Raw genomic sequence first — 24,666 nt, forward strand, 5'->3', positions numbered from 1 at the left:
ATTCTGGAAGTGGCGGGATGTTCCTGGGACACTGAAACCCTGGGGAAGGAGATAAGTTCAAGGTCATCCTTGGCTACACATCGAGTTTGAGGCTAATCTAGTATGAACCCTGCTTAAACAAGCAAACAAATGTGTGTTTTAACCCTAACTCTTCAGCTGCCTCTTGTAACTCTGCAAATCCATGCACATCTGGATAGCAAGGCACCCACCCTTAGGGCTGATGCCACAGTGGTGATGCTGTTCTGATGTCTTCTTGGTGCTACATGTTGGGAACCTCAACTGTCGCTGGTGCTTCACAAGATAGAGACAACAACAAGAAATGTCCCTAGCTCTCTACTCAAAGCAGAGCGCAAGGCTTCAACTTGGGCCTCTGAGAACCAGAAAAAGCCAGCACTAAACTAGCAGTGATAAAGTAATGTGGTTCCATAGAAGACATGCCATCCAGGGGGATTTTTCGTCCAAGAGGAAGATCAGTGTATCAATGGGGATTCAAGAGAAAGGGAGAGAATGGAAGAACCAAGAGAGTGAATGAAGTGAGTGAGCAAGCAGAGTGGAAAAGCCAAGCCTTCCTCCTTCTGTCAGCAAAGAGTCACGGGGCCAAGATCAGACTGGATGGTTGTTCACCCATTTGGAGTCATTCTCTATGTGCCCTGCATCAAGTTCTGTTCTCCTTCCCCAGGGTTTCAATGTCCCAGAAACGTCCCAGGTATCTGCTGGATAATGCTACCTCGGAATCTCATCAGGTTCATCATTGCCTGTTCAGGAACTATACATGCTGTGACTGTTCTACCTTAGAACACATGATCTGTTTGTCAAAAAAGCACACATGAGGACATATGACCCTCCTGTTGACTTCATGAAGGAGACATATGGTCTGTATGAAGCCCAAGACTGCATGTTCTTCTCATGAGGCAGGCAACCTATCTAATATTTGTGTTTGTACTCAGATTTTCCAAGTGCCGAATGGCATCTGTAGTGTACACTTTGAAGCCCACGCTGAGTAGGCAAAACACACGCATAGTAACTGTGACAACTGTTTCCTGTTTCTGAAGTTTACAAGAATTTGCTTTGTATGAGGTATTATTGTCAGTGTAGTACGGTAATTGTCACTACCTTGGTTTTGATTTTGCTCAGACCCTAGACACTGTAAAGAGGTATTGATTTGGAAACATTCTCCTAAAACCTGAATAAGATTTAGTTTTTCCACTTGTTATCCAGTATCATATCTGCAATGAAGTTTCGACCTGTGGGAAGTAAACACTACTATTCTACTCAGCTTGGATTCACTCTGAGATTCTTTGGCCCTGTAGGAGGGTACCTGTAGACCAAGGCTGTCTGAAGCCCACTGAGATAGCATGTGGCTATCTTATTAAATTCAAAATTTCTGACAATCCATAACATCCCTGAGCTTTCCAAGCAGTCTGTAACCCACAAAGAGTGAACAAAACTGGTGTTCATGGCCATTGCTCTTCCATTTTGTGACTGTGGTAGTTTTTCCTGGCTCTGGACATGCAGCCTCCAGAACACAGTAGGGCCAGCATTAAGATTGTCTGCCCAAATAGATTAGCAATGAGCTGAGGCTGCAAATGCATGCAGGAAGGAGAATCGGAGGTGAGAGGCAGATCTAGAAATCATGAGGTACATGCCTGGTGCTCATCCCTACTACAGCCCCCAGGCTTTCCCAGGTATGGCTCTGGGCCCCAGATGCTCATTCTTGAATGGGTAACGTGTTGCATCCCTTATAGCTATAAAAAGAGATTAGGTCTAAAAGCAAGGAAAACACTGGTTCATTTTGTTGTCTGCCTACAAGTAGGGCACAAGACACCAAAACCGCTGTCACCAAGAGGAAAAATAGACTCAGAGATCATGTGGATCCTTCCCTGTGCCAGCAGGTCCAGGACAAAACAGGGGGTTCTGAGCTCTAGTCCTTTTTCCATTGCCCTGCTCTACTTTCCTTTCACCTCCTCATCCAAGTCCTGTTCCCTTCCAGACAGAAGAAACCAGACCAATCCCAGATTCTGACTATTGAGAAGTGCTGAGTGACATTAGCTCCATCGTCCTGCAGGCTTGCATTTATCCCAGTTGCGCTTTGTGGAAGGCTCACCCCCTTGTCTTACAGTGTGAACCCCAGATGCAGGAAAAGCAAGAAAGGAAGACAATGGCTTTTCTTTTCTTTCTTTTTCTGGTGTATGTACGTGTACATGTGTGCATGCATTTCGAATATGTGTGGACCCACATATGTGTGGAGGTACAGGCCCATGTGTCATCAAGTGTGATGACCAGACATAGATATTGTCTTTCTCAATTACTCTCCGTTTTCTGTACTGTTACAGAGTCTCTCATGCAGATCTCATCAAACTGACTAATAGCCAGCTTGGCACTGGGATCCCCTGTCTCCACCTTCTGAGTTCTGGGATTCTAGACACGACTCCATGCTCACTCGGATGGGGATCCAAACTCTGATCCTCAATCTTTCATAAAAGCACTTTACTTGCCTCCCCAGCCCACTGCTTTACTGACCCATCCTCAGTGAGATTGCTACTCTCTCTTCTTCATCTTCTCTGTTGGGAAAGGTGTACATGTCACCTGACAGTCCAAAGCCCTCAAGTCCTACCTTTGGGTACCATTTTATCAACATCACCTGGATTAAGGTATTTAGCAGAGAGCCTTATGTATTGAGGGCTACACAGGACTTCTTAGTGGCCAGCAATCCAAGTGGCCCTAATGCCACTCACATAAACACAGAAAGCTGCTGGTTTGTGCTCCACACCACATTCACAGGCAAAGACCCCACTGCACATGTAGAGTGCTGCAACTTGAGGGAATATATATGAGTTACAAAAACCCCATCCTCTCCCAAAAAGAGATCCAATTGGTATTTACAAATTCTGTAACTTTCCCAAGAAGTCAAACAGGAATAGTAAGCACCAGCTGGCTAGAGATTTGTCTCCTGGGGGAGTGAAGAAGGGCCATGGAAGGGACTGGAGGGTTTGGGATCTGGTTTCAGGACTAAGGGTTTTTGACTGCATCACATAAGATAGTGAGCTCTACTTCACTGTGTACTGCTTTAGCATTCTAAGTCTTTAAGTGAAGCCTCTTCTGGGCAAACAGGCAACACCTAAAAATAAACCCAAGGTCCTGAAACATTCTGGTTTGCCTTTAAGCTTTCTTTGGCTTGGGACTGGGCTGTCTATTTTCAGTTTTGCAGCCCTAGGTGGTATGGATTTGACCTATCAAATGACAAATGGCCTAATGATACTGGGCCAGTCATGATGCCACAGCAGCCTGGTTATGGTGGTGGGGGGACTAGGGACAGTCTCATTTAAAGATTCCTGGAACCAATGTAGAAATTGATGGTGTGTAGACAGCCCCAGAGGACATAGTGCTATTTGGACATAGTCCAGGTGGGGACAGAACATTAAAAGCACACTAAGAGAAGAATGAAAAAGGAGTTGGGGGAGACTGTCCCCCATTGTAGGACATGCCGGTGCTGCAGTGTTGTCCAGGTAAAGCAAGTGTCCCAGGGCTTGGTTCTCCTGGCACTGTGTGCAGTATTTGGCTTTGACAACCATGATGATCTATCTTCTCATATTTCCCCATTCCTCCTCCCAGACTCTACCTCAAGTTCACCTTGCTTTGGGCCCTTTTGATCCTTTGGCATTTCTACCAGGCCCTTGAGTTCTCTTCCTGGGAGCCACACCCCTTGCCCTTTGTGACTCTATCCTTTCAGCTAATCTCTACCAGGGGCTGCCTGGAGCCTCTGGAGAACTACATGCCACCTTCATCCCTCAATAAAATATTGTCCTCACACCCATCTGGAGATTTTAGCTGTCAACAGAATAATAGTGACTTAAACGGAAGGATCCTGTTTATCACAAGAAGTCCAGGAGCAGAAGGTGTCCATGTCTCTCTGGTCCTAAGCACCTCCGCCCCCAGTTCTGTCTCTCTTCTTGCCCCACCTGCCAGTCATTGCTTTTCCTTCTGGTCACCCCAGGACTGGAAGATGACAGCTGTGGTAACAGGTATCATATTTTGACTAAAGAAAGGAGAGAAAGAAACAAGGTTCCTGCCAGTGTTTGTAGCTATTGTGGCTTAGATGTGTCCCTTAAAAGTTCATGACTGGTGGCACATGCCGGTAGGATTTGCAGAAGGAGGCAGAGGCAGGAGGATCACGAGTTCGAGGCCAGCCTGGGCTACACATTTTTACATAAGAAATTCTAAAAATAGTAAAGAAGGTGTTCTTGGTGGAAAATAAAATTTAAAAAGTATGACAGTGTCATGCATAAAATAAAAGTTCATGACTGGGAAAGTTAATCCTCAAATTCATTTGTTGTGATAATTGGAGGTGGGGTCTTTGGGAGGTAATTATAACCCATGAAGTCTTAAGAGTGTGGAGAGTAGAAAGAGATATACACTTGCTGCATCTTGATACTGTGATGTCCTCTGCCATGTTATGATGCATAAGAAGTCTCTCGATAGGTTCTGGGTAGATGCTGGTACCACACACTATTGGCCTTCTCAGACTCCAGACCCAGAAGCCAAATAAGCTTCTTCAAAAATGACCTGTGCTAAGTAATTTTTGTGGCCACAGGCAACAGACTAACATGATACCTTATATAAAGAAACCAAAACTTATACTGAAGTCGTGGTGAGATTTTCCATACACCCGATTAGACAAACTGACCTGTTGGTCCCATCAGGCAATGTAGGAATCTGGGAGGGTCTATGGCTTCTCAGCCTCCCTAGTTGGAAGCGGCAAGAGAGAAAGGGATTGGGGATACTGCGGTGTTAGTCAACTAGTAGTTATCATACCTGTTACTGGGCAAGACAGAAGATCCCTTCCCATACACAGAGGTGTGCAAGAATTCTCTCAGAATAGATACATACAGCATACCAGCACAAACCCTGCTTTTTGCACTGTAGGAATTGTATTACCGGAGGAAGAGGAGAGTTCAAGATTCAGAAGCTCCCAGTAGTGCTGTTCCATCCATTTTGCCATTAGCACAACTTGCCAAGGAACGTTGTCTTTTCCTGGCACATCGTGTGTCTCTGAATTATAAACTAGTTGAGAGCAGGGATCTTACCTCGTGTCTTCTGTTGTTAGGGACCTACATTAGCATCATGCCCTTTGCTGGCATCCAGGACGGTGTTGTTAACAGCAAGGAACATAGCCTCGAGCATCCTGGTGTGGACAAAGAGGTGGCACCTATCTCTTGAGACTCAACGCAGCCATACTTTAAGAAAAGCAAACAAGGTGTTTGGTAAGAATTTCCAATGCAAAGTGCTGTAAGTTTTCAAGCTTAATCCCACTTTCAAAGGGGATTTGGCATCGTTTCTAATTTTAGTTTGCCATTTTTCTCTCCTTGGGTGGAGTTGTCTTCCCATTCCTTCAGCCAAGCTGCTTGTGTCCCTTCTGTATACTAGGCTCTGCAACTCTGGAGAGCCCCTGCTCTCACCCGTGGAGATGCAGACAAGTCTAGCCATGCTTCATGTCAGAAGTACCATCGTGGTGTTTAAGTGTCTTAGAACTTACGAGTTCTGGGTTTCTATTAAGGGGAGTTTACAGCCTTTGGTATGGTTGGGATTGTTCTAACTCTGTATGAAGAAAATCTGGGTTTATCCAGGCATGATGGTTATCTCAACTCCAGGGAGGTAGAGGCAGGAGGATCAGGAGCAAACTCTTCATCTATGAGACCCTCTTCAGCTATATAGCAAATTCAAGGTCAGCCTGAGCTTCTAAGACTCTGTATCAAAGCAAGAAAGCAAAAGAAAAGAGGAGGTGGTGAGGGGAAATGAGAGAGAAGGAGAAGAGAGGAGAGAAGAGGGAAGAGGAGGGGAGGGAGAGGAGAGGAGAGGAGAGGGGAGGAGAGGAGAGGAGAGGAGAGAGGAGAGGAGAGGAGAGGGGAGGAGAGGAGAGGGGAGGAGAGGAGAGGAGGTAGAGAAAGGAAGGCTGGGCTGGGGCTGAAGGTGAACAGCATAAGACTCAGTTTGATCCCTGTCACTGGGGGAGAAACAAAGCTGGCTTGGAAAGGGCTCCGTATCTGGATAAACATGGCTTGAGAGCCTGGCTGTACAGTTGACTCTGGGACCCAGGGGAAATTTCTGACCCTGATCATCGCTGAGCTCATGTCATCCCCCAACACTTCTCAGCTCTGAATGTATCCTTCCTCACATGGTCAATGGTAGTGGAATCCCATCAGACTCCTTTGAAGTGAAGATAGTGTTAGGCTTTCTCAGCAGAGATGAAGTTGAGGAAGAAGGGGATGTCACTCCACATGAATGGCATAGATGATGTGGGTGTGTGGTCGTCATCGGGTCTGTCCAGCTCTGGATCCAGTACCTGGTCCATCCACACCTGGGATTAGCCTAATGGTAACCTTCCTGCGGCCCACTCTGTTTGGGATTCAGGGTCTTAAATGGTCCATCCAAAAGGCCTCATGCCAGTAACCACACACGGCCCTCCTCAGAGGCCATACACAGCCACCAGAGGCTAGTGCACATAGAGAGACTGGTCCTTCTGAAGATTTCCCACCTGCCACACATGGCTCGCACCGTCTGAGGCCCGAGTCTCCACGCTCACCGGTGCCTGGATGCCACTGCACACGCATGCCCCTGCATGTGACCCCTGCTCCCTGCCTGAACTTGGAAGAGTTGTTTGTTGATTTCCCAGCAATTCCCTTCCTGTTCTGGCCTGGCTATTCCAGTGAACTTCTGTGCTATCTGGTGGCCTGACCATCTCCACCTAGGGCTGCATCCCATGCAAGCTTGTCCTTCTCTGTCACTTCCTTCATGCTAGGATACCAGAAAGTTTCTTTCCATCTTATAGTGTTCTTCCATTATAGCTAAGAACCCTTTGCATCATACTTCCTTTACAGGGCCCACTGTATGGTTCAGTCTCCTGGTGGGAGTCAAGCTATCCACCTACTAGTTAAAAGAGGCAGGAATATCAAGTGAAGGTCCTTCGTAGATCTCAGGGCTCTATTTACTGGGGCTGTTCCATTTCCTCTTTGTCTTATCTGCCTTTTTTTTTTTTTAACCTAGAACAAGGGAAGCTGTCAGTGTCTTCTGGGTACTGGGCAACATGCCAGGTACCTGACAGGATGGTGCTGACGCTCATGTGGCTAGACTTAGAGGAAGAGTGGGTCAGAGTGGCTCAAGTGGTTACCTGGGGTCCTGTGTAGCAGAGTGGATTAAGCTAGGGCTAATTCAGGCTGCCAGGCATCCTGTCTAAATAACACTACAGCCATAAACACTCCCTGTTTGTTTTGTTTTGTTTTGTTTCCAGACAGGGTTTTTCTGTGTAGCCCTGGCTGTCCTGGAACTCCCTATGTAGGCTCGGCTAGCCTCGAACTCACAGAGATCCACCTGCTTTTGCCTCCCAAATGTTGGAATTAAAGGCATGTGCTGCAACCACCACCACCCAGCTAACCATAAACTCTCTTCATTTTCACCCAAATGACAACAACTTTACTATATAACAACTATCCCAGAGTTTTCAGTACCCCATTTCAGTACTCAATAATGGATGCAGCAAGCAGCAGAGCTTCATTTGCTGGATTTCTTTCCTAATGACAACTAAGAAAGGTCTGAGTCACTGGGAAGGTGTGAGCCTATGTGTTTCCTCTCTGAGACCTTGCCTCTGCATGGTAACTCTATGCCTTAAAAGAAATAGGAAGTGGTCTGTTCAGATTCCACCCTCAGAAGAATCACGAGGTGTCTGCCTCCTCCATAGCAGGGATCACAGGTTTGCACTTCTAGGCATGGCTCAGGATGCCTATTGCTCTGTTAATATGGTCATCATCCATGAGTGGAGAAGAACCAATGGTGCACCTTATAGGATTTCACATCATAGATGCAGCCTTCCCAAGGTTTGCTGCCTAAAGTTAATTTCAGAAGTCTGGCAATGTTTTATGTTCACTAAGGTTCTTCAAGTACTTAGAACATCTGGGTTCAGTAGGTGTCCCACTGTATGCTTGTCAAATGAAGAATTTACACAAAGACTTGGATATGACATTACACGTGGGCCAGAAGAAGGTGTTGGATCCCCTAGAATTAGAGTCATAGGTGGCTGTGAGTGACCTGATTATGACTGCTGAGGACTGAACCTGGCTTCTTTCCAAGTGCTGCAAGCATTCTTAGCTGGTTCCCATCTCCCCCTCAAAAAATTTATTTATTTATTTATTTATTTATTTATTTATTTATTGTGTGAGTGTGTGTAAAAGAGAGAGAGAGAGAGAGAGAGACAGACAGAGAGAGAGAAAGAGAGAGAGAGAGAGGAAGAGAGGGAGATAGGGAGATAAGGAGAAAGAGGAAGAGAGGGAGAGAGGGAGAGAGGGAGAGAGAGAGAACCTGCAGAGGTCAGAAGAGGGCATCACATACGCAGAGCTGTAGTTACAGTTGGTGTGAACCCCCAGACATGGGTTCTGGGAACTGACCTGGGGTCCTCTGAATTCGATCTAAATCACTGAACTATCTCCATCCCCAGTGGAGTTTTATTTTAAAGCAAGCTGGGGAAGGGATGAGCACATAGGACCACCTACCATAGACATCAAGGAATGGGGTAACACAGCTGGCAATTAAAGTCGCTTGAACTGGGACATCCTTGTCCCATCTTCTCAGGCATCAGCTTGTTTATGTAATCCTGCAGCTTGAACCCCAAGCTTCATTCTTCTGTATCCCAGGCTCTTCTTTTACTTTTTGTTTTGAGCAGGACAAAGTTGCCCAGGCCTTAACCTCACAATGTAGCCTACACTGGTGTTGAACTTGTGCTCTTTCTGTCTCAGTCTCTTTCGTAGCTTGGACTGCAGGCCTGTTCCACAAGGTCAGCTCCAGATGTTAGTTTCTTTTTAGAATAAGCCCATTGCTCTGTTGATGTAGTAGTCATCCAGGTAGGGGTTAGGATAAACAATCTAAACGAACCCTTTGGAAGAAATTGCTGGATGCTGGGCAACGAATTCTTCACACAGCAGCTACTTCTAGAATGTCTATTGGTGCTAATGATTCTGTGATGATAGCAAGACCTTACAATAAAGGACTGTGTGGGACATGGGTGGGGCGGGGGAGACATGGGAGGAATGTACATGTGGCACATTAGTAGGGGATATGGGTGGGGGACATGGAGGACTTGAGGGGAAGATGAATGGGGAGACATGAATGAGAAGGGATGTGAGTTGGGGAAGATACGTGTGGGAAGGGACATGGGTGGGTAGGCACACGGGTCATGGGAGTTCCGGCAGAACAGAGGCCCAAGAGGAGGGTGTGGTTTTTTCATGGGGAGGTCTCTACAGTTCTCCTTTTTAGCCAGAAGCTGCCAACTTTCTGTGCTTAATAACCTAGTAGTTTGTGTCGCAGCTCTTTATACAAATCTGAACAGAAAGAGCAGATGAAAAGAATACTCTCTAAGTGTTGTAGGTACTCAGGCCCAGGGAGGAAACCATCCCAGTGGGATTGGGGGACAAAGATTGCTCATGGCTGTTTCACAACTACTGTATTTCTTCTATTATGAAACTTTTGCCCACTTCATAAAAGCCTCGCTCCTCACTTCCTCTAAACTATTTTTGCTATTTTAAATTATGATGATTTAAAAGGGGGATTTAGAAAAAGAGTAAATATATCCTTAAGAATATCCTACCAGTATGTAGCATCACAATTGGCACACACAGGAATAGCTTTCTTTTTATCAACATCAGAATTTGAATGAACGAATGGTGTTTATGGTTAGAGCCCTCTGGCCTGCCTTTCTCCCTCTCTCATATAGACTGGCATGTGGCCCAGGGTGGCCTCAGACTCTTTGTACAGCAGAGGAAAGCCTTGAAGTCCTGATCCTCCTGACTCCATGGATCAAATTCTGAGATTGCAGGTGTTTACCACCACACCTGGCAGAAGTCTCCTTTACAACAAGGCTTTCCCTAAGTTCAAAGTAAAACTCTTGCAAAGTCAGAGGTTTCACAGGTGATCTGAGTCACAGGAGCTCCCTTTGGTACATATTTCATCCACTTACTCTTTCTTTCAATAAAGAGTTACAGAATGTCTATTGTGTGCTTATTACTATTTGTGTCTTGATCACACATAGAATGGGCTCTCTCTTAAGACAAGCCCTTGCCTGTCATGTCTCCCTTGTGTGGAACACTTCTTAGTACATTGGAGGTGCTCAATGACTATGGGTTGGATCTGTAAATAGCCTTAGTCCTTATGGAGTTCATATTAAATTTCTTCTTATTTAGTTTTCCAATAAAATCCAAGTTCAATGGACACAAGAGACGCTTTGAAGAAAACTAGAGACAAATGACTGACAGGCAGTGAGCACCCTGGGAGCATATGAAAGAGGTGTGGGTGAGCCTTGTCCCACTTCCCAGTGGCAGCAGGTACAGGAATTAACCACAAGGTAGAAGACCCAGGCTCCTACGGAGTTTGTGGAGATGAGCCTCTGGACTAGAACTTCCTGTGGGAATGAGTGTTTCAGGTCCATCTTGTTATAGGCTGGGAGAGTGACTGGATCCCCACGAGTTCTCTGCCCCCTGTGCATTGGAGTAGGGCTCTACAAAGCAAGCGTCCTGGGGGCAAAGATAGAGTGGCTCACCGAGAATTACCACTGCTCCTCTTGACTGATTTTCTTTTGCTTTGAAACAGCCAAAGGGATAAAAGTTTCAAGAGACAAGAACATGGTCAAAGAGTTTTCTTTGTCCTTAAATAATATGTAGAATCACACAGTATTCAAACAGTGCTGAGAGGGGCTCAGGTTTCAGACTGTAGGGTTTCTCCCTCCTCCTTCCTCCTCCCCTCCCCCCTCCTCCTTCTTTCTTTTCCCTTCTCTTTCTTAAAACAACATAGTCATCTCTTCTTGAGATGGTGGCTTCTTGCCCCAGAGCCTCATTGAAAAGTCCAGAATTTTTATCTCTTCTGAGTCGGAAATGATTGGCAGGGCTGGTGGCCAGTCGAATCTCCCTTACTCCTCTGGAGGTGGGATTGAAGGACAGGCCTAGCTCTGCTCTTTTCCAGATTTGTTCTCTGGAGTTCTGGGGATAGGGAAGGATTCTGCACTTACAGTATTTAGTTTTTCTTGCCATCTTCTCATGCATGCATGGATTTTTTGAAATGGGAATCTCACTATGTTGCTCAGGTTGGTCTCAAACTTCCAAAATCAAGTGAGCCTTCTACCTTGGCCCCATGAGTATTAGCATAACAGGCATGCATCACCACCATGTCTGACTCTCTCTTCCTCTCTGCCTTTTAGTAACAGTGTTAACAGTTTAGTAAACAGTTAATAAACTGTTGTCTATTGTCAACTTCATTTGTAATGACAACTTCCTGTAATGATAACATGGAAGTCGTCATTCTAGAGAGATGCTCACGGGTCTTGCTGTGACAAGTTTGTTCAAAACTAGTTTACCATTCAATTTATTTCCATCTTTTTCCCTCAGAGACAGCGGAAAAATCATTAAACACATAATGATTGCCAGGAGGCTTTTTGCTCATAATGGTGAGATTGGGCACGAGTCCCCTAGGGTCCAGAGTGATTTAAATTTACAGTTTCCTAGGAAGTCTCTAATAGCCAGAGTGAGTTTGGGGAATCAGTGTTCAGATTTCAGTCATTTTTGCTATGGTTCTTGGTTCTTACTTCAGTTATCAAGGATTAGCATCCCTGGGACTGCAGATAAATCCTGTGTGGCCTTTCTCAGGAACAATTCTATTAATACTACTTTTCATTCTTCTAGATGCAAATTCAGGAAACCACTGGGGAGAAAAATCATCTCAACCAGATGCCAGATTTCTCCCTGCTTGCTGGGGAGGAATCTTCATTCACTGGGACCACAACAAATTTTGTCTACAACTTGAGTAAGATCAACAAGGAAAATGCATCGATTCAATACCTGGACCTGGAAAGCTGTCTTCAAGGGCCCCAGCAGGAAGCCAGACAAAACAGAGAAGGCAACCTTCCTGATGATCTCTGGGAAGAACCAGCACATGAACTGAGTGCCCTAGAAGGCAATGATGAAGGAGTATCCCAGGTTCCATCCTCAGCACACCTCCTTCCCAGTGACAGTGCCCACTGCAGGGAGCCAGAGGCTCTCTCTGCTGCTTTCTCTCAGCCCACTGCTTCCTCCCTCCCCCTGGAAAATGTGGGCAGTGGGTCAAGGGGCAGAGAAGCTGCATGGGTGATGAGGTGTTTTGAAGCTGGTGACCAAGAAACATGTTATGATACCATGGATCTTACTGTTGGAGCATCAGTTGATAAATATTTGCCTCAAGAAATTTGCCCCATGGACTTGGAACTGATGGAAGGTCAAAGCAAAGTATGTGATTTATGTTCTCCTGACAAGACACTGGCTGTTCTTCAAACACAAGGTCCTCAGCCTGCACAGTCCACCTATGAGTGCAGCGAGGATGGAGAGCCAGCCACGTCCCCTCTTCCTAACAGTTCCTTCACCTGGAACATGTCACAGGAGGCCAGTGAAGGTGCTGTGGGAGAAACTCCAGCTGATGGGGGGAATCCTCCCTCCATCTTCTCTTCCACAGGACCTTGCAACTTAGGAGGGCTCGGGGAGATACAGCCTTTTTGTTCTGAGAATAACTCCTTTGTGAACGTTAACGAAGGAGGCTATGAAAGCGCCCATCTTGTTGTTGCCATAGACACACTTGTCAGTTACAGTTCAGTCGGAGGATACCCAAAGGAACAGTCAACACAATCAATTGCTAGTGTTGATTGCCACCAGATGACCAAGGAGATTGAGGACACATTAGCTGATGACACCAACGTTCATGCAATCAAATGCCACACTGTTTCAGTTCTTGAGGACAACAGCCTTGTTGATGGTACTGACCAGACCTCATGTGAGGCACAGAAGGAAAATAATTTCCAGTGTGTTTCCGACATTGAGCCAGGCCATTCTTTAAGCAGCTCTACTAGTGAAACAACCAGGGAGATGTTTATCCCAGCACCCAGTATTCCAGGAGCTCATGACCTGCCCTCACTGCCTGAGGGGCAGGGTCTGTGGAGCGCTTCCTTTCAGACGGATAACCAGTTTGGGTATAAGATCCAGATAGTGGAGGGAGCCCACGGCGGAGGCCTTGAAGAGGACTTCCAGGAAAAAGGAAGTGAAAGAAAACAGAGCTCATCCCACCAGCATTCTCTTTCTGCAAATGATTTCCAAGAACTTTTGCCCCCGATATCTGCCACACAACAGGAACCCTTCAAGCACTCCTCAGCCACTTCCAAGGAAGAAACTGAGCATAGCTTGGATCCAAGGACTAGCGTCTCAGTGGTGACTGAGAAGACTACAGAAGACAATAGTCAGTTGCTAAGCAGTCTTCCATCTCTCCCTGACATCCTCCTTCAAGAAAAAGAAGATATTGGAATAGGAAGTTGGGCTGTGGGCAGCAAGGTGAAGATCATAACGCTGGAAGCACCTGTTAATGAAATCTGGCCACCAGAACAAGCAATGAATTCTGGGTACAAGGAGGCAGAAGTTGGTCTCACAGTCCCTAGTAGGGGCTGGGCTCTGTCTGATATCCTAAGAGCAGGTGCCACCAGGCCTGAGCAAGGTGCCTTGGGAGTAGCGGCATGGGTTCCTGGCCCTCAACCTGACAGGATTACAGCCCTTACTGTCAAAAAGGACACCTGTGCAGGTGATGCACCAGCCAGACATGCATATTGCAGCAGTCCATCTTCCCAGTGTCTGGGCCAACCCAGACTCCTGGAGTCATCTGTAGACCCTGTTGAGGAAGAGGGGTTAGATGTCCCAGTCTCTCCACTAGAGGTTTCCAAAAGTGGAGAGATGGAAAGCATTGAAGCCATGAACAAAGAACAGGAAGGAAGTCAGTGGAAGCTGTGTGACCCTATGTTTGTTAACCGGTTTGTGAATTTCCCTAGCGTCCTGGAGTCCTCTGTGGATCCCATTGATGACAGAAGTGAGATGGAGTGTGTCTGGTCTGAGAAGCCAGAGCTCTCTAACTCCAACACAGAAGGGAATGAATCCGCCAATAGAAACACATGTCAGAGGGCAGACATCCAACCCGCTATCCTGCAGGTTCCACAGCCCCAGAACAGTGGGGAAATCATTCCAAACGAACGCATAATCAACCAAAATCATGTAGACAGAGAGCAAGCAGATGCCAAACAAAGTCAGGCTAAGAAAGCAAAAGCAGAGACCCAGGCTGCCATTTGCCAAACCCAATGTTCTGGTGAAGAGAGACAAAGAATTCCAAGTGTAGGCAACATGAGCCAAATACAAGATGGTAACAACAGAAGACTAGAAGAGGCTGAGCAGATGAGAAAGGACATGGCTGAATTCATTTCCCCCATGTCACCCCTTTCTAGTCGTCTCGTAGGAATGACTCCTGCATCTGTTGAGGTTGATACCAATGACTCCACAGGCCACACTTATGGTGGATCTGAGCCCAGAAACCATCAAGATGTACTTCCTATGTGGAAGGAAAAAGGAACCATGGAGAGCCAGTGTGGGAAACACATGCCCTCTTCGAGTGATCTCACACAGATGCCTTGTACTTCATCTCCCAAAGGAAATGTCACACGCTTGTCAATAAGCCATGACATTGAGGAACTGAAATCGGAGGAGCTTCAAATTGCAGAAACCAAACCCCTAAATTCATCCCACTCCCCAACAATGACCTTGGCTTTCATTTCGGGTGAATTTGAGTCAGAGAAAGCCCCTGAAGGTGTATTACTTAAGGACCAGTGTCAAAAGGGCTCCACACTGGATAGCAGGGAAAAGTCCAGAGAGGAACAGCAGAAGCACGTGGGGGCCCAGACCAGCAAGGCACCTGGTGCCCGATCAGCAATGTCTGGGTCAGAGGAGGACAAGAAAAAGCAAGAGGCCTCAGGGAGTGGACATTTAGCAGCAGGGGTAAAAAAGAAAATTCTATCCAGGGTAGCAGCCCTGAGACTCAGACTGGAGGAGAGGGAAAATATGAGAAAGAACTCCATTCTGAAGAAAACGCCCAAGTTTGAAAAGTCCTTGTCCCGCACTGATGAAAAAAAAGACTCCAAAAAGACCCCGTGCAAAGTGGAAGGGAAAGGTGAGACCTTGTTGCTTTTAGCATTGGCCAAGGGCTAGGCAGAAGGCTCCTGTGCCCCTCTGAGTCCTTGTTAGTTCAGGTGAGCACTTGGTGGATGTAGAAGCCACAACTGTGGCCAAGTTTCCCACAGTTCTCAAACTCGAGCAGCTATCAATTCACTGGTAAACTTGTTCAAATGCAAGTTTCTGATGTTGCAGGGGATGGGGTGGGGGTCCTCAAAAATCTGCATATGCACCCAGTTCCCAGGTAACTTGGCAGGAGATGCACACCTGAGAACCACTTATCAAGGCTGCCTGCTGGTGTGTTTGATGGAGGGGGTGTAGCGAAGATGCTTTGTGGTTTAATTGTCTTCTTTTAAAATCTCCTTTAAAAGCTGAGCAGAGGCACTGGTGTAGTGAGTCTGTAAAACTAAAATGACCACACACTGAGCAGGGAACATAAAGAAATATTTCAGCACAATTTGAGACTCTCTTTTAAATTGTCAATTGTCCCCCCAGCCCCCATTAAGTGTAACTTAAGGGAACCTTGGTTCTACCAAATTTAAGTATAAAATTTCTTCTCAACTCCCTGTCTCCAGTGACAGTGAGTCTGAATCTACCCAGTTTTCAGTCCCTTTAAACCTGAAAGACTTTGGCATCATTCCTTCCCTTCAGCCTAAGGGACTGCCCAGCCATGCCCCACCCATTGCCACAAAGAAGCTACATTCTTTTGGAGTTGTCCCTGCCCATGCTGCCTGGCAGCAGGAGTCTGAAGAGAAGATGCCATGGGGAGCTGCTGGGATGCTGGGTGCTAGAGCAGAAAGCTCCCTCCCCACTGATTTGAGGAGAGTTTTCTATATTCTTAATCTGAGTGCCTGATCTGGGTTTAGGTTTCCTATGCTCAGCCCTTAAGCCCAGAAAGACTTAGGGACAAATTGTCATCTGCCAGAGTACACACCCACCCAGGCAAATTCTCAATGCATACATTTTATTATTTAGAGATGATCTGATGTATCCTAGGATGCAGCATCATAGCCTACTTATATGGTACTCAGAATGGAATCCAGGAGGTAGTGCATGCCAGGCATGAATTCTATTGACTGAACTGCTACACTCCTAGCCCTTTGTCCATACATTTTTGTTGTTGTTTTGTTTGGATTTTTTTTATTGTTGTTGTTTGGTTTTGGTTTTTTGAGACAGGGTTTCTCTGTATGACTTCGGAGCCTGTCCTGGAACTTGCTCTGTAGACCACAGTGGTCTCAAACTCACAGAGATCCACCTGTTGTGCCTCTTGAGTGCTGGGATTAAAGGCGTGTGCCCAGAGACCCTGGGGTGGCTACAACCAAAGGCTTTTCCAAGCCAAAGTGGCTCAGTGCAGCATGAAGGACTATTTCCAGGGACCAAGACCACAGTGAAGCCATTGAGAGGTAGATTCAATGTTAAATAGCAGGTGTTTGTTGTTTGACTTTTCCTAGGGACATAAGTCTGTAGTCCCATAGGCACATGGATATCCCAAAGCTCAGCTCTGCTTAGATGAGCACCCATGGAAGCCGAGTCCCAGTAGGTCTGCACCAACTGTGGTCAGCTCCTGGGGTCCCTTCTCCAGCTTTTATTGCAGTTATATAACCTTGGGATGGGCCCCTGAGATTCTTGAAGGTTCTAAAAGTTTCCCAGACTTGTGAGTTTGCCTTGTTTCTGGAAATAAGTTTCACAGTGTTTGTACTGCTGTGTGAGGGACGGAGGTTAGAGGTTGGTTGGAGTGCTTGGCTTGGAGTCTGGTTTCTGCTAGGAACAGAGAGGTCCTAACAAATGCCTTATCCTTGGAGCCTCCTTTCCTTCACCTGTAGATTAGGGGTGCTAACAACCGGACTCATCCCACATAAAGATGGAAAGCAATAGGAAAGAAATGCCAGACTTCTGGCGCAGTTGAAGAACTCAGTTCAGACACAAGATCACTGACACCACAAGGTTGAGGCCAAGCTAGTGTTAGAAGGAAGAGAGGTTCTTAGCTGCCCTCCAAAGAATGTGGTCTTTACAGAGATGTGGAGCCATCGGGTCCGAGGAAGCAGGTACACTCACCTGATATCCTCTGGGATCCTCAATATAGAGGAAGTTTTGGGAAGATTTGCTCCCATCTGAGCAGGGCTTTACCTGGTGGTCCTTTCCCAGAAGGCGAAGGCCAGGAGTAGGCCAGCCTCACCCCTGTTGAGTGGCAATTTTCTTTGCAGGGAAGGAGACAGATATGTGAAACACTGGCACTGACTGTGTGCCCAGCTCCTGTCCTACCTGCAAACCAACCCCGGGCCCCTACCGGATCTGGGTCTGACCACCTGACCATTCGTTTACTAAGGACATGTTCTTATATGTTGACCCCAGTCATTTGTGCTAATTAGTGTGTGTTCCCTTAGTAAGCACCTGTTGTGTTCTCTAGTCCACGAGTCAGTACACAGATGAGGATCAGTGACCTGGAAAATGATTTGCTGTTATGGGATGGTGGCTTCCATAAGCTTTGCCCTTGACAAGACCTGCTTTTTCTTTTGAACTAATTAGTTCTAATTGCCGTGTATGAGCTTCTGTCAGGGACCGATGTCTGTAAATATCGACTTCAGGAGTGAGCACTCCACAGGTTTTGCTCTCCAGCTTTCTCTGTTTTGTTTTGCCATTGTTTAACTCGACTACTAGGAAAATACAACATAGAAGTCTTTAGTTCTGATGCTGGGGTAGGGGTGGGGCTTTGTTAGACCCGGGGCCTCATCTCTAGGCTGGGGGTGGAGAGTGGGAGGGAGTGTGGGAGGTGTGGGGGTGTCACATGATGCCGGCTGCTGCCTTGACTGTATGAACCCAACAGCCTGGTGCTCTCCTTCAGAGCAGCCCAGATTTAACACCCTCCTCCTGTGCCGTGGTGGGATAGGAGTCGGTGGATGTGCTCAGGAAGCCTGAGAGGAATAAAATGGATGCTGACTGGCCTTGCTTTAGCATCCAAAGCTTAGCACAGTGGAAGCTTAAGCTTCCTGTGTAACAGGAGACTCTATTCAATATAAAAATTACATTTAGGGGTGTGTGTGTGTGTGTGTGTGTGTGTGTGTGTGTGTGTGTGTGTGTGTGTGTAAAGACAGCTCACAAAAGTCAGTTCTCATCTTCTACCAGGTGGGCCTTGAACTCAGGTGTCAGACTTGGCAGCAAGTGCCTTTAATCCACCAAGGTGGCTCTGTAGCAGGGTTTTTTTTGTTTTTTTCTTTTGTCTCCCTTCCACCAGGCTGGTCAGAAGATAAATCTAGCACCACACCCATACACCTTTGCTTATAGGCTGCGTTTCTACTTGTCGGCCACATGAACAAGGTCTTGGTTGACTTTGTGTTTCCCAGAGTCCGTTGTTCAGCTCCACACCTGTGTTATGCCCGCCCTCCATCCCATGATGTCACTGGCTCCCACAATGTTGGCAGCAACCTCAGTGAGGCTCTGGTTGAGGGATTTTTGACTCAACCAGCCCACTGCCAGTTCCCAGGGCCAGGGTCTGATTTTAAATTTCATTCTGATGTCTTAGTATTGGTGGGGTCAAGGAAAAATTGGAAACTCAACGCAACTCATTCGCTGTAGCAAAATTCGAGGCAGCCAAGTGAATGAGGCCTTGAATTAGTACTTCTGGCTGGCTTCTGGACTAGACAACATTCTGTAATGATGTGCTCTTTTGTATTACCAATGCTGTGGAGCTCTGCCACCTGGACTTAGTAAATTGATCCTATTTCCCTTAATGACAGTCCTGATGAACTGTTTGTTCTCTTGCCTGGGTCCCACCAGCCTTCTGTTGTTCTAATGCCTATACTGCCGCCCAGCGGCTACCCTGCCCAATTACACATTTGCTCAGAAGAGCCAATGCTCATCTCCAGTTAAACTCAGAGGCAAACTCAGAGGCAAACTCAAATCTTAGCCCAACCTGTGGGAATCATCTTAGTATTTCTGCTCCTTTCACATAGACATCACTTTGGCCAGTGAGGTTATTCGAGACAGGTGCATCCAGTTCACCAGACCAACTTCACAAAGACAACTGCACTTTGTGTGTGTGTGTGTGTGTGTGTGTGTGTGTGTGTGTGTGTGTGTGTGTGTGTGTGTGTGTGCACGCGTGCCATTGTGTGCATGCACATGTGTGAATGAATTTTATTCATTAATTTATTATTGAATTAACTTTTACACTTGGGGTACTTAACCTCACTTACCTTGATAATACAGATTTTATTCCACTCCTGAATCACCAGCTCTGATTTTGATCAGTTAATGATTTAACAGTTATCTCATTTGAGCCAAGCCCTATGGACTAGGCTTTTATAGTATGCTAGACTTTTCTTTATTTTTCTGGTTTTTCAAGACAGGATTTCTCTGTAGGTTTGGAGACTGTCCTGGAACTCTTTTTGAAGACCAGGCTGGCCTCGAACTCACAGAGATCCGCCTGCCTCTGCCTCCCAAATGCTGGGATTAAAGGCGTGTTCCATCAATGCCCGGGTGACCTTTCTTCTTTTAAAGAAAACAAAACATTTTGGGCTGGAGAGCACTTGCTGCATTTGTGGAAGACCCAGGTTCGATTCCCAGCATTCACATAGAGGGTCACAACCACCCATAACTTCAGTTCCAGGGTATCTGATGCCCTCTTGAGACCTCTGCAGACACCAGGCACACACATGGTGTACATACATATGTGCAGGCAAAACACTTGTATACATAAAGTTAAATCAGTCTACATTAAAAACCCAAAATAGTTCAACTTCTATTTTGTCATGAGCATCATGTACCTTTGGAATTTAAATAGTGAAAAGCAAGTGTTTTCTATTAGCATGGTTCATCTGTTTTCCCCGCTGTTACATTTGAGCCTGCCACATCTCTTCTCAGACATTTAGTTGCTTCATTTATAAGTGAGGGATCTTCTCCCTGACTCTCAGGAATACTGCAGATAATTATGGGAAAGCCTTTCACCTACACTAATCTGCAAATGTGTTTCTAGCTCCAGTGTTGTTGAAGAAGATCCAGGCTGAGATGGCTCCCGACCACTCTGGGAATGTAAAGCTGAGCTGCCAGTTTGCAGAAATTCATGAAGATTCTACCATCTGGTGGACAAAAGATTCGAAGTCAATAGCCCAGGTTGAGAGAAGGTGGGACACTTGTCTTTCCCGCCTTTTCACACTTACTGTTTGTCTGCTTCTTAGTGTGGCTTTCAGAAAAAATAATAAGAGGAATGAGAGGTAAGTTGAAGCAGAGATTCCATATCCAACGTCTGTTATGGTTTGGATATGATGAAGTCCCCCTCCCCACAAAAAGGCTCATGAGCTAAAGTCTTGATTGACAGATGATGAGCTTTGGGGAACCAATTAGAACATGAGGGCTCTGTTTAACTGGTCAGTCCGATGATGGCTTCATAACTTGGTGGCATTCTGGGAGGTAGTGGAAACTCCATGTGGGGCCTGGTTGAAGCAGATTATCTGGGTGTGCCTTTGGAGGTGTGTCTTGTCTGTGGCTCTTGTCTGCCTGTTTCCTGGCTGCCACAAAGTGAGTGCTTTCATCTCCATGGCCTTCTTCCATGATGTAGGCTCAGAAACATGGAGCCAAAATTAAGTCTTTCCTCATTTTAAATAGTCTATGTCCAATATTTCTGTCACAGTGAAGAAAGGTTAACATGATATCCAAGAGGAAGAGTGGCAACCATCTGTCCAGACAAGGAACATGGTGATTGGTTCTTGCTTCAGCTCTGCCACCTTGAGTTGTACATTCCTAGGAAGGTACAGACTCTCTGGTTACAGCTTTTAAAGTCAGGATACATAGAGAATAATATTCTAGTTTGAAGCTCTCCAGGCCTAAGTTTACAAAACTCTCTGGAACTCTTACTTATGCATGTTCTCTGATTCAACCCCCCCCCCTCAATTAATCTAACAAAGGTCAAACAAAGCTAAGGAGAAAACAGGGTTGGGGGAAGCACACAAGGTCACAGAAAAGTGAAGCTGTTGAGGAAGACAAACAGCCTCCCTTAAGATAGACAGAGCCTATTATACCCAGGTGCTTAGAATATCACAGGAGTCAATGTCACAGGAGTCAGAGGAGAAGGTGAGTGTGAAGATCATTACCAGAACACCTCATGTCAGTCAACCCGCTCAGTTCACTAAATCAGCCCGGTAATGAATGAATGCTTGTCCAAAAAACCTATTGAAGTCCTGGTTCATCTGACCAGTCCTCCAAACAAGTCAATGAAACCATCGTGATTTAGCTGCTTCCAGAGACTTCTTTCTGCCTAGAGAGGCCTCGGGTCAGCTCCCGAGTCCTTGGGTAGTTTCCTATCCCTTTAATCTCAACAGAAATGGGCTGAAAAGGTGGGAAATACAAACTCCTATATCCAATCAAATACTCCTGCTTGGAATGAATGTCTGGAGATTATTTCTCAAATGCTCCCATTACCCTGCCTGTCTTGTACATGGCTTAAAAACAATTACAATAGCGAAGAAATTTTTAAAATTCTTTTAAATAGCTTCAATCATGGTGACTCCCTAGAGCCTTATTTTTAAAGCACTCATTATTGGTTTTAATTCTTTTCTGAAACTGTCAGTCAAGAACAATTAACCAGTACTTCCAGCCATTTTTTTAAAATTAACTGTTCTTGTTCTAGGCTGGGATTAGTGTTTGTGCTTTCCAGGTCTTTTTGCCTCTAAGGAATATTTCCGAAACCCCAACTTCCCTCTAGGGAGTGCATGTTACTAGTAAGCACTCAAGGCCTTTAAAGTCTTTGTAACATTTGCTGTGTTTCTTCTTAGAAATGGCTTAGTTAGACCAATTTGCGTTCTTCTTATTGCTACTTGAGAAAGTTTATAAGTCACAACTCCTTTGTTCACAGACAGATCATTTGTTTGATTTCAGATGGTTTTTTTCAAGTGCTTTCTAATTCCTTTCACCCTTACTTGCAGTTGAGTACTTTATTTTTATACATCTCTGCCCGAAGTAAGCTCAGTGCCTTGTTGTGTCAGCTGTCTCTCCATCCTTCTAGTGAAATAACTTGAGAAAACTAACTCATGGCGGGGGGGGGGGTGCTTATTTTTCTCACCATTTTAGAGGTTCCATCTAAGACTTGGCAGACCTATCACTCTGCATCTGTGATGGGGGTTCTAGATGCCAATGAGAGGGGTCTGTGTTAGAGTGAAATGCTGATGTCATAGCTAGGAGTGCAAGCCCAAGTGCTGCAATTCCCCTTAAGGACATGTCCTCAATAATTTAAAGACCAGCTTCTATGCCTTACTGCCTAAAGGACCCACTAGTACCACCCTGGGGACAAATCTTTAGCATATACACTTTTTAGGGGGACATTCAACATCCAAACTATAGCACTTGCCAAGGAATAGATTTCAAAGAGCCGAACTCTCTCAAAGGTGATCTGGACAGAGAGCAAAGATCTTAAACTCACCAAATGAGAAGGGAATAAATGAGATGGTAAAACAGTTAAAATGGGCATTTGAAGAATGAAGATAGAAGTAGCCAATGAGGCAAAGGGATATGTATGATATGTTTTCAAATTAAATATAAAACCAGCTTGTGTCTAACAGGCACTAAACTTGGGAGTTACCTTTTCTTCTGCACAGAAACCTTCGAGTCCATGTGTGACTCAAAACTGGGTGGATCATTTTATTGTTTGTTTTTGTTTTATGAGATGGGATCTCACTAGTTGCCCAGGCTGGCCCTGAGCTTGCAGTCCTTCTGTTTTAACCTACTTCATAGTTGACAGTACAGGCTGTACCACTGCGTAGATCTGGATGTGTTCTATTTTAAATAATAAACAGCAAAGGCAAACGTAGGGGCAATTAAGCAAAGTAACCTTGTGGTGAACCCATTGAATAGTGACCTTCCAGGGACATACAATCACCTTTGGCCTCTGTCCAAGTTTTAGGTAATTTTCTTAACAGGCTACAGTTTTCAAGTTGAGAGTCAACATGGTTTCTTGTAGCCAGGGCAAGACTTGTAGACCCTAGAGACACCACAAAAAGAATGCAGTGGCATGCACTGTGTGCGTGTAGCAGTGATGTGTCTTGGTTCCGGGGTGCTTTCAAGTTGGCAGTCTCGAAGGCTGTTGTGGCTGTTCAGACATTTTTGGTCATTAAGAACCAACTCTCCTCTTTGGAAAAATAGGTGCTTGGGAAGGTCATGGGATTTTGAAAGAAGTGTTGTGCATAGAGAGTGGTCCATGTGATAGCTGTGCTCCAGACAGCAAAGAGCTGGGTGCTGCTGAAGATACATCCCCAACGTATGATCATGGGATGGGAAAACCCACTCACCATTCATCCCAGCTTTGGTGCTGATGGATGCTGCCAGCTGCCCCTGGTTCATTGGGAATAGGGTTGGGTAATATAGCATCTCCGAGGAGTCTGTGTTAGGCTTCAGTTCCTCCAGCCAGTTTCACCTTTGGCTGTGTTCTTCTGGTCACACTCTTGGTATAGACATCTTCAGCATTTGTCTTCACAGATATGCATCTTCTGTTCAGCCTTGCCTGTGTGTAGCTCTGCTGCCCTAAAGACAGAGATTCCTTCCTTATAAAGAGTGACAGGATAGGGACTCAGCTGTCCTCTCTGGCTCAAAAGGTGCAGATCCTCTTTTACTTCCCACAGTGACATTGCCATATCTCCTCTGGGTTAATGACTACTTTTCTTCCCCTGTCACTGAATCCTCATAACTAAACATGGAACGGCCCTCTTTGGGACATTAAGAAGTGGTTTTCCTTCATGGAGAAAGCCCGTTGACACTACCGGACCCCACACTTATGGCTCATGACCAAGGTGAGGCCTTTTGTTAAAAGACTTACATGCCTGGTGTCTGCGGCTCCCCATATTCCAGGCAACAAGCAACCTTGCTCTTTCTAGGTTCGCACACTAGAAGCTGAGGGAACAGCTAAGTAATGTGTCCAAGATCCACCACAGGATTAGAATCCAGGCCTCTCTGACTTCTCGGTCTCTCTTCCCGCCACCCCGGAAATAACTGGGGCAATGAGAGAAGGCTGCAAGACAGATGGGGCTTCCTGAATCTGGACCAAGAAATCAGAGAATCCTTGAGCTTTAGGGGTGATGCTGGTGAGACAATTTCCTTGAGTTTAGCTCTAGCCTTTTGGGGGATCTTAACTACCCCTTTCCATGACTGCTGCTGTGCTAGTCTATACATCCCTAGAGAGGGAGTGCCCACCACTCTCTGAGACTCCTCTGTATTTACCTTTGTCAGGATATGTTCAGAGTCCCAGACAGAGGAGAATGTGATATGATTTAGTGAACCTTGTTTTCAACCACTGCTCTATTCCTGGAAGTGTAAATCAAAGAGTTGAAGTCTACTGAATAAACAACCAATGATAAGGCCTCATGTTCATAGAACAACGGAGACAAACCTGGATCAGTGGGTGCTTGTTGTCAGACTTATGAGGTGAATTCAAACGGAAGTGCACACTGTATGCAATCCTCATGTGAGGACACAGTTACAATGGTGTCTTGGTACAGTTTTGCAGCAAAGTATATTGTTTTCAATATTTGAATGAAGACCACAGCTCCAACCGTTGGTATAATTATCTCCGACTTAAGGCCAGGAATCAGGGGCTACTTTGGGGAGACAGCCTAGGGTCCAGTTTAAATCTCTTAGTGTCTCAGTGCCC

The 24,666-nt window shown here is 45.8% G+C and overlaps 1 protein-coding gene across 1 annotated transcript in view; it reads left to right on the forward strand.

Moving 5' to 3' along the window:
• The window catches only part of Alpk2 (alpha kinase 2), a 111,297-nt gene that overhangs the window by 55,621 nt on the left and 31,010 nt on the right, over positions 1-24,666 (forward strand). Inside the window, exons 4-5 of the mRNA XM_035440118.1 lie at positions 11,715-15,036; positions 20,008-20,155. Coding sequence (XP_035296009.1) covers positions 11,715-15,036; positions 20,008-20,155 — 3,470 coding nt within the window. The remainder of the gene's footprint in view (positions 1-11,714; positions 15,037-20,007; positions 20,156-24,666) is intronic.

The sequence above is a fragment of the Cricetulus griseus genome, chromosome 2 (assembly GCF_003668045.3).
Source record: "Cricetulus griseus strain 17A/GY chromosome 2, alternate assembly CriGri-PICRH-1.0, whole genome shotgun sequence".
Lineage (NCBI taxonomy): Eukaryota > Metazoa > Chordata > Mammalia > Rodentia > Cricetidae > Cricetulus > Cricetulus griseus.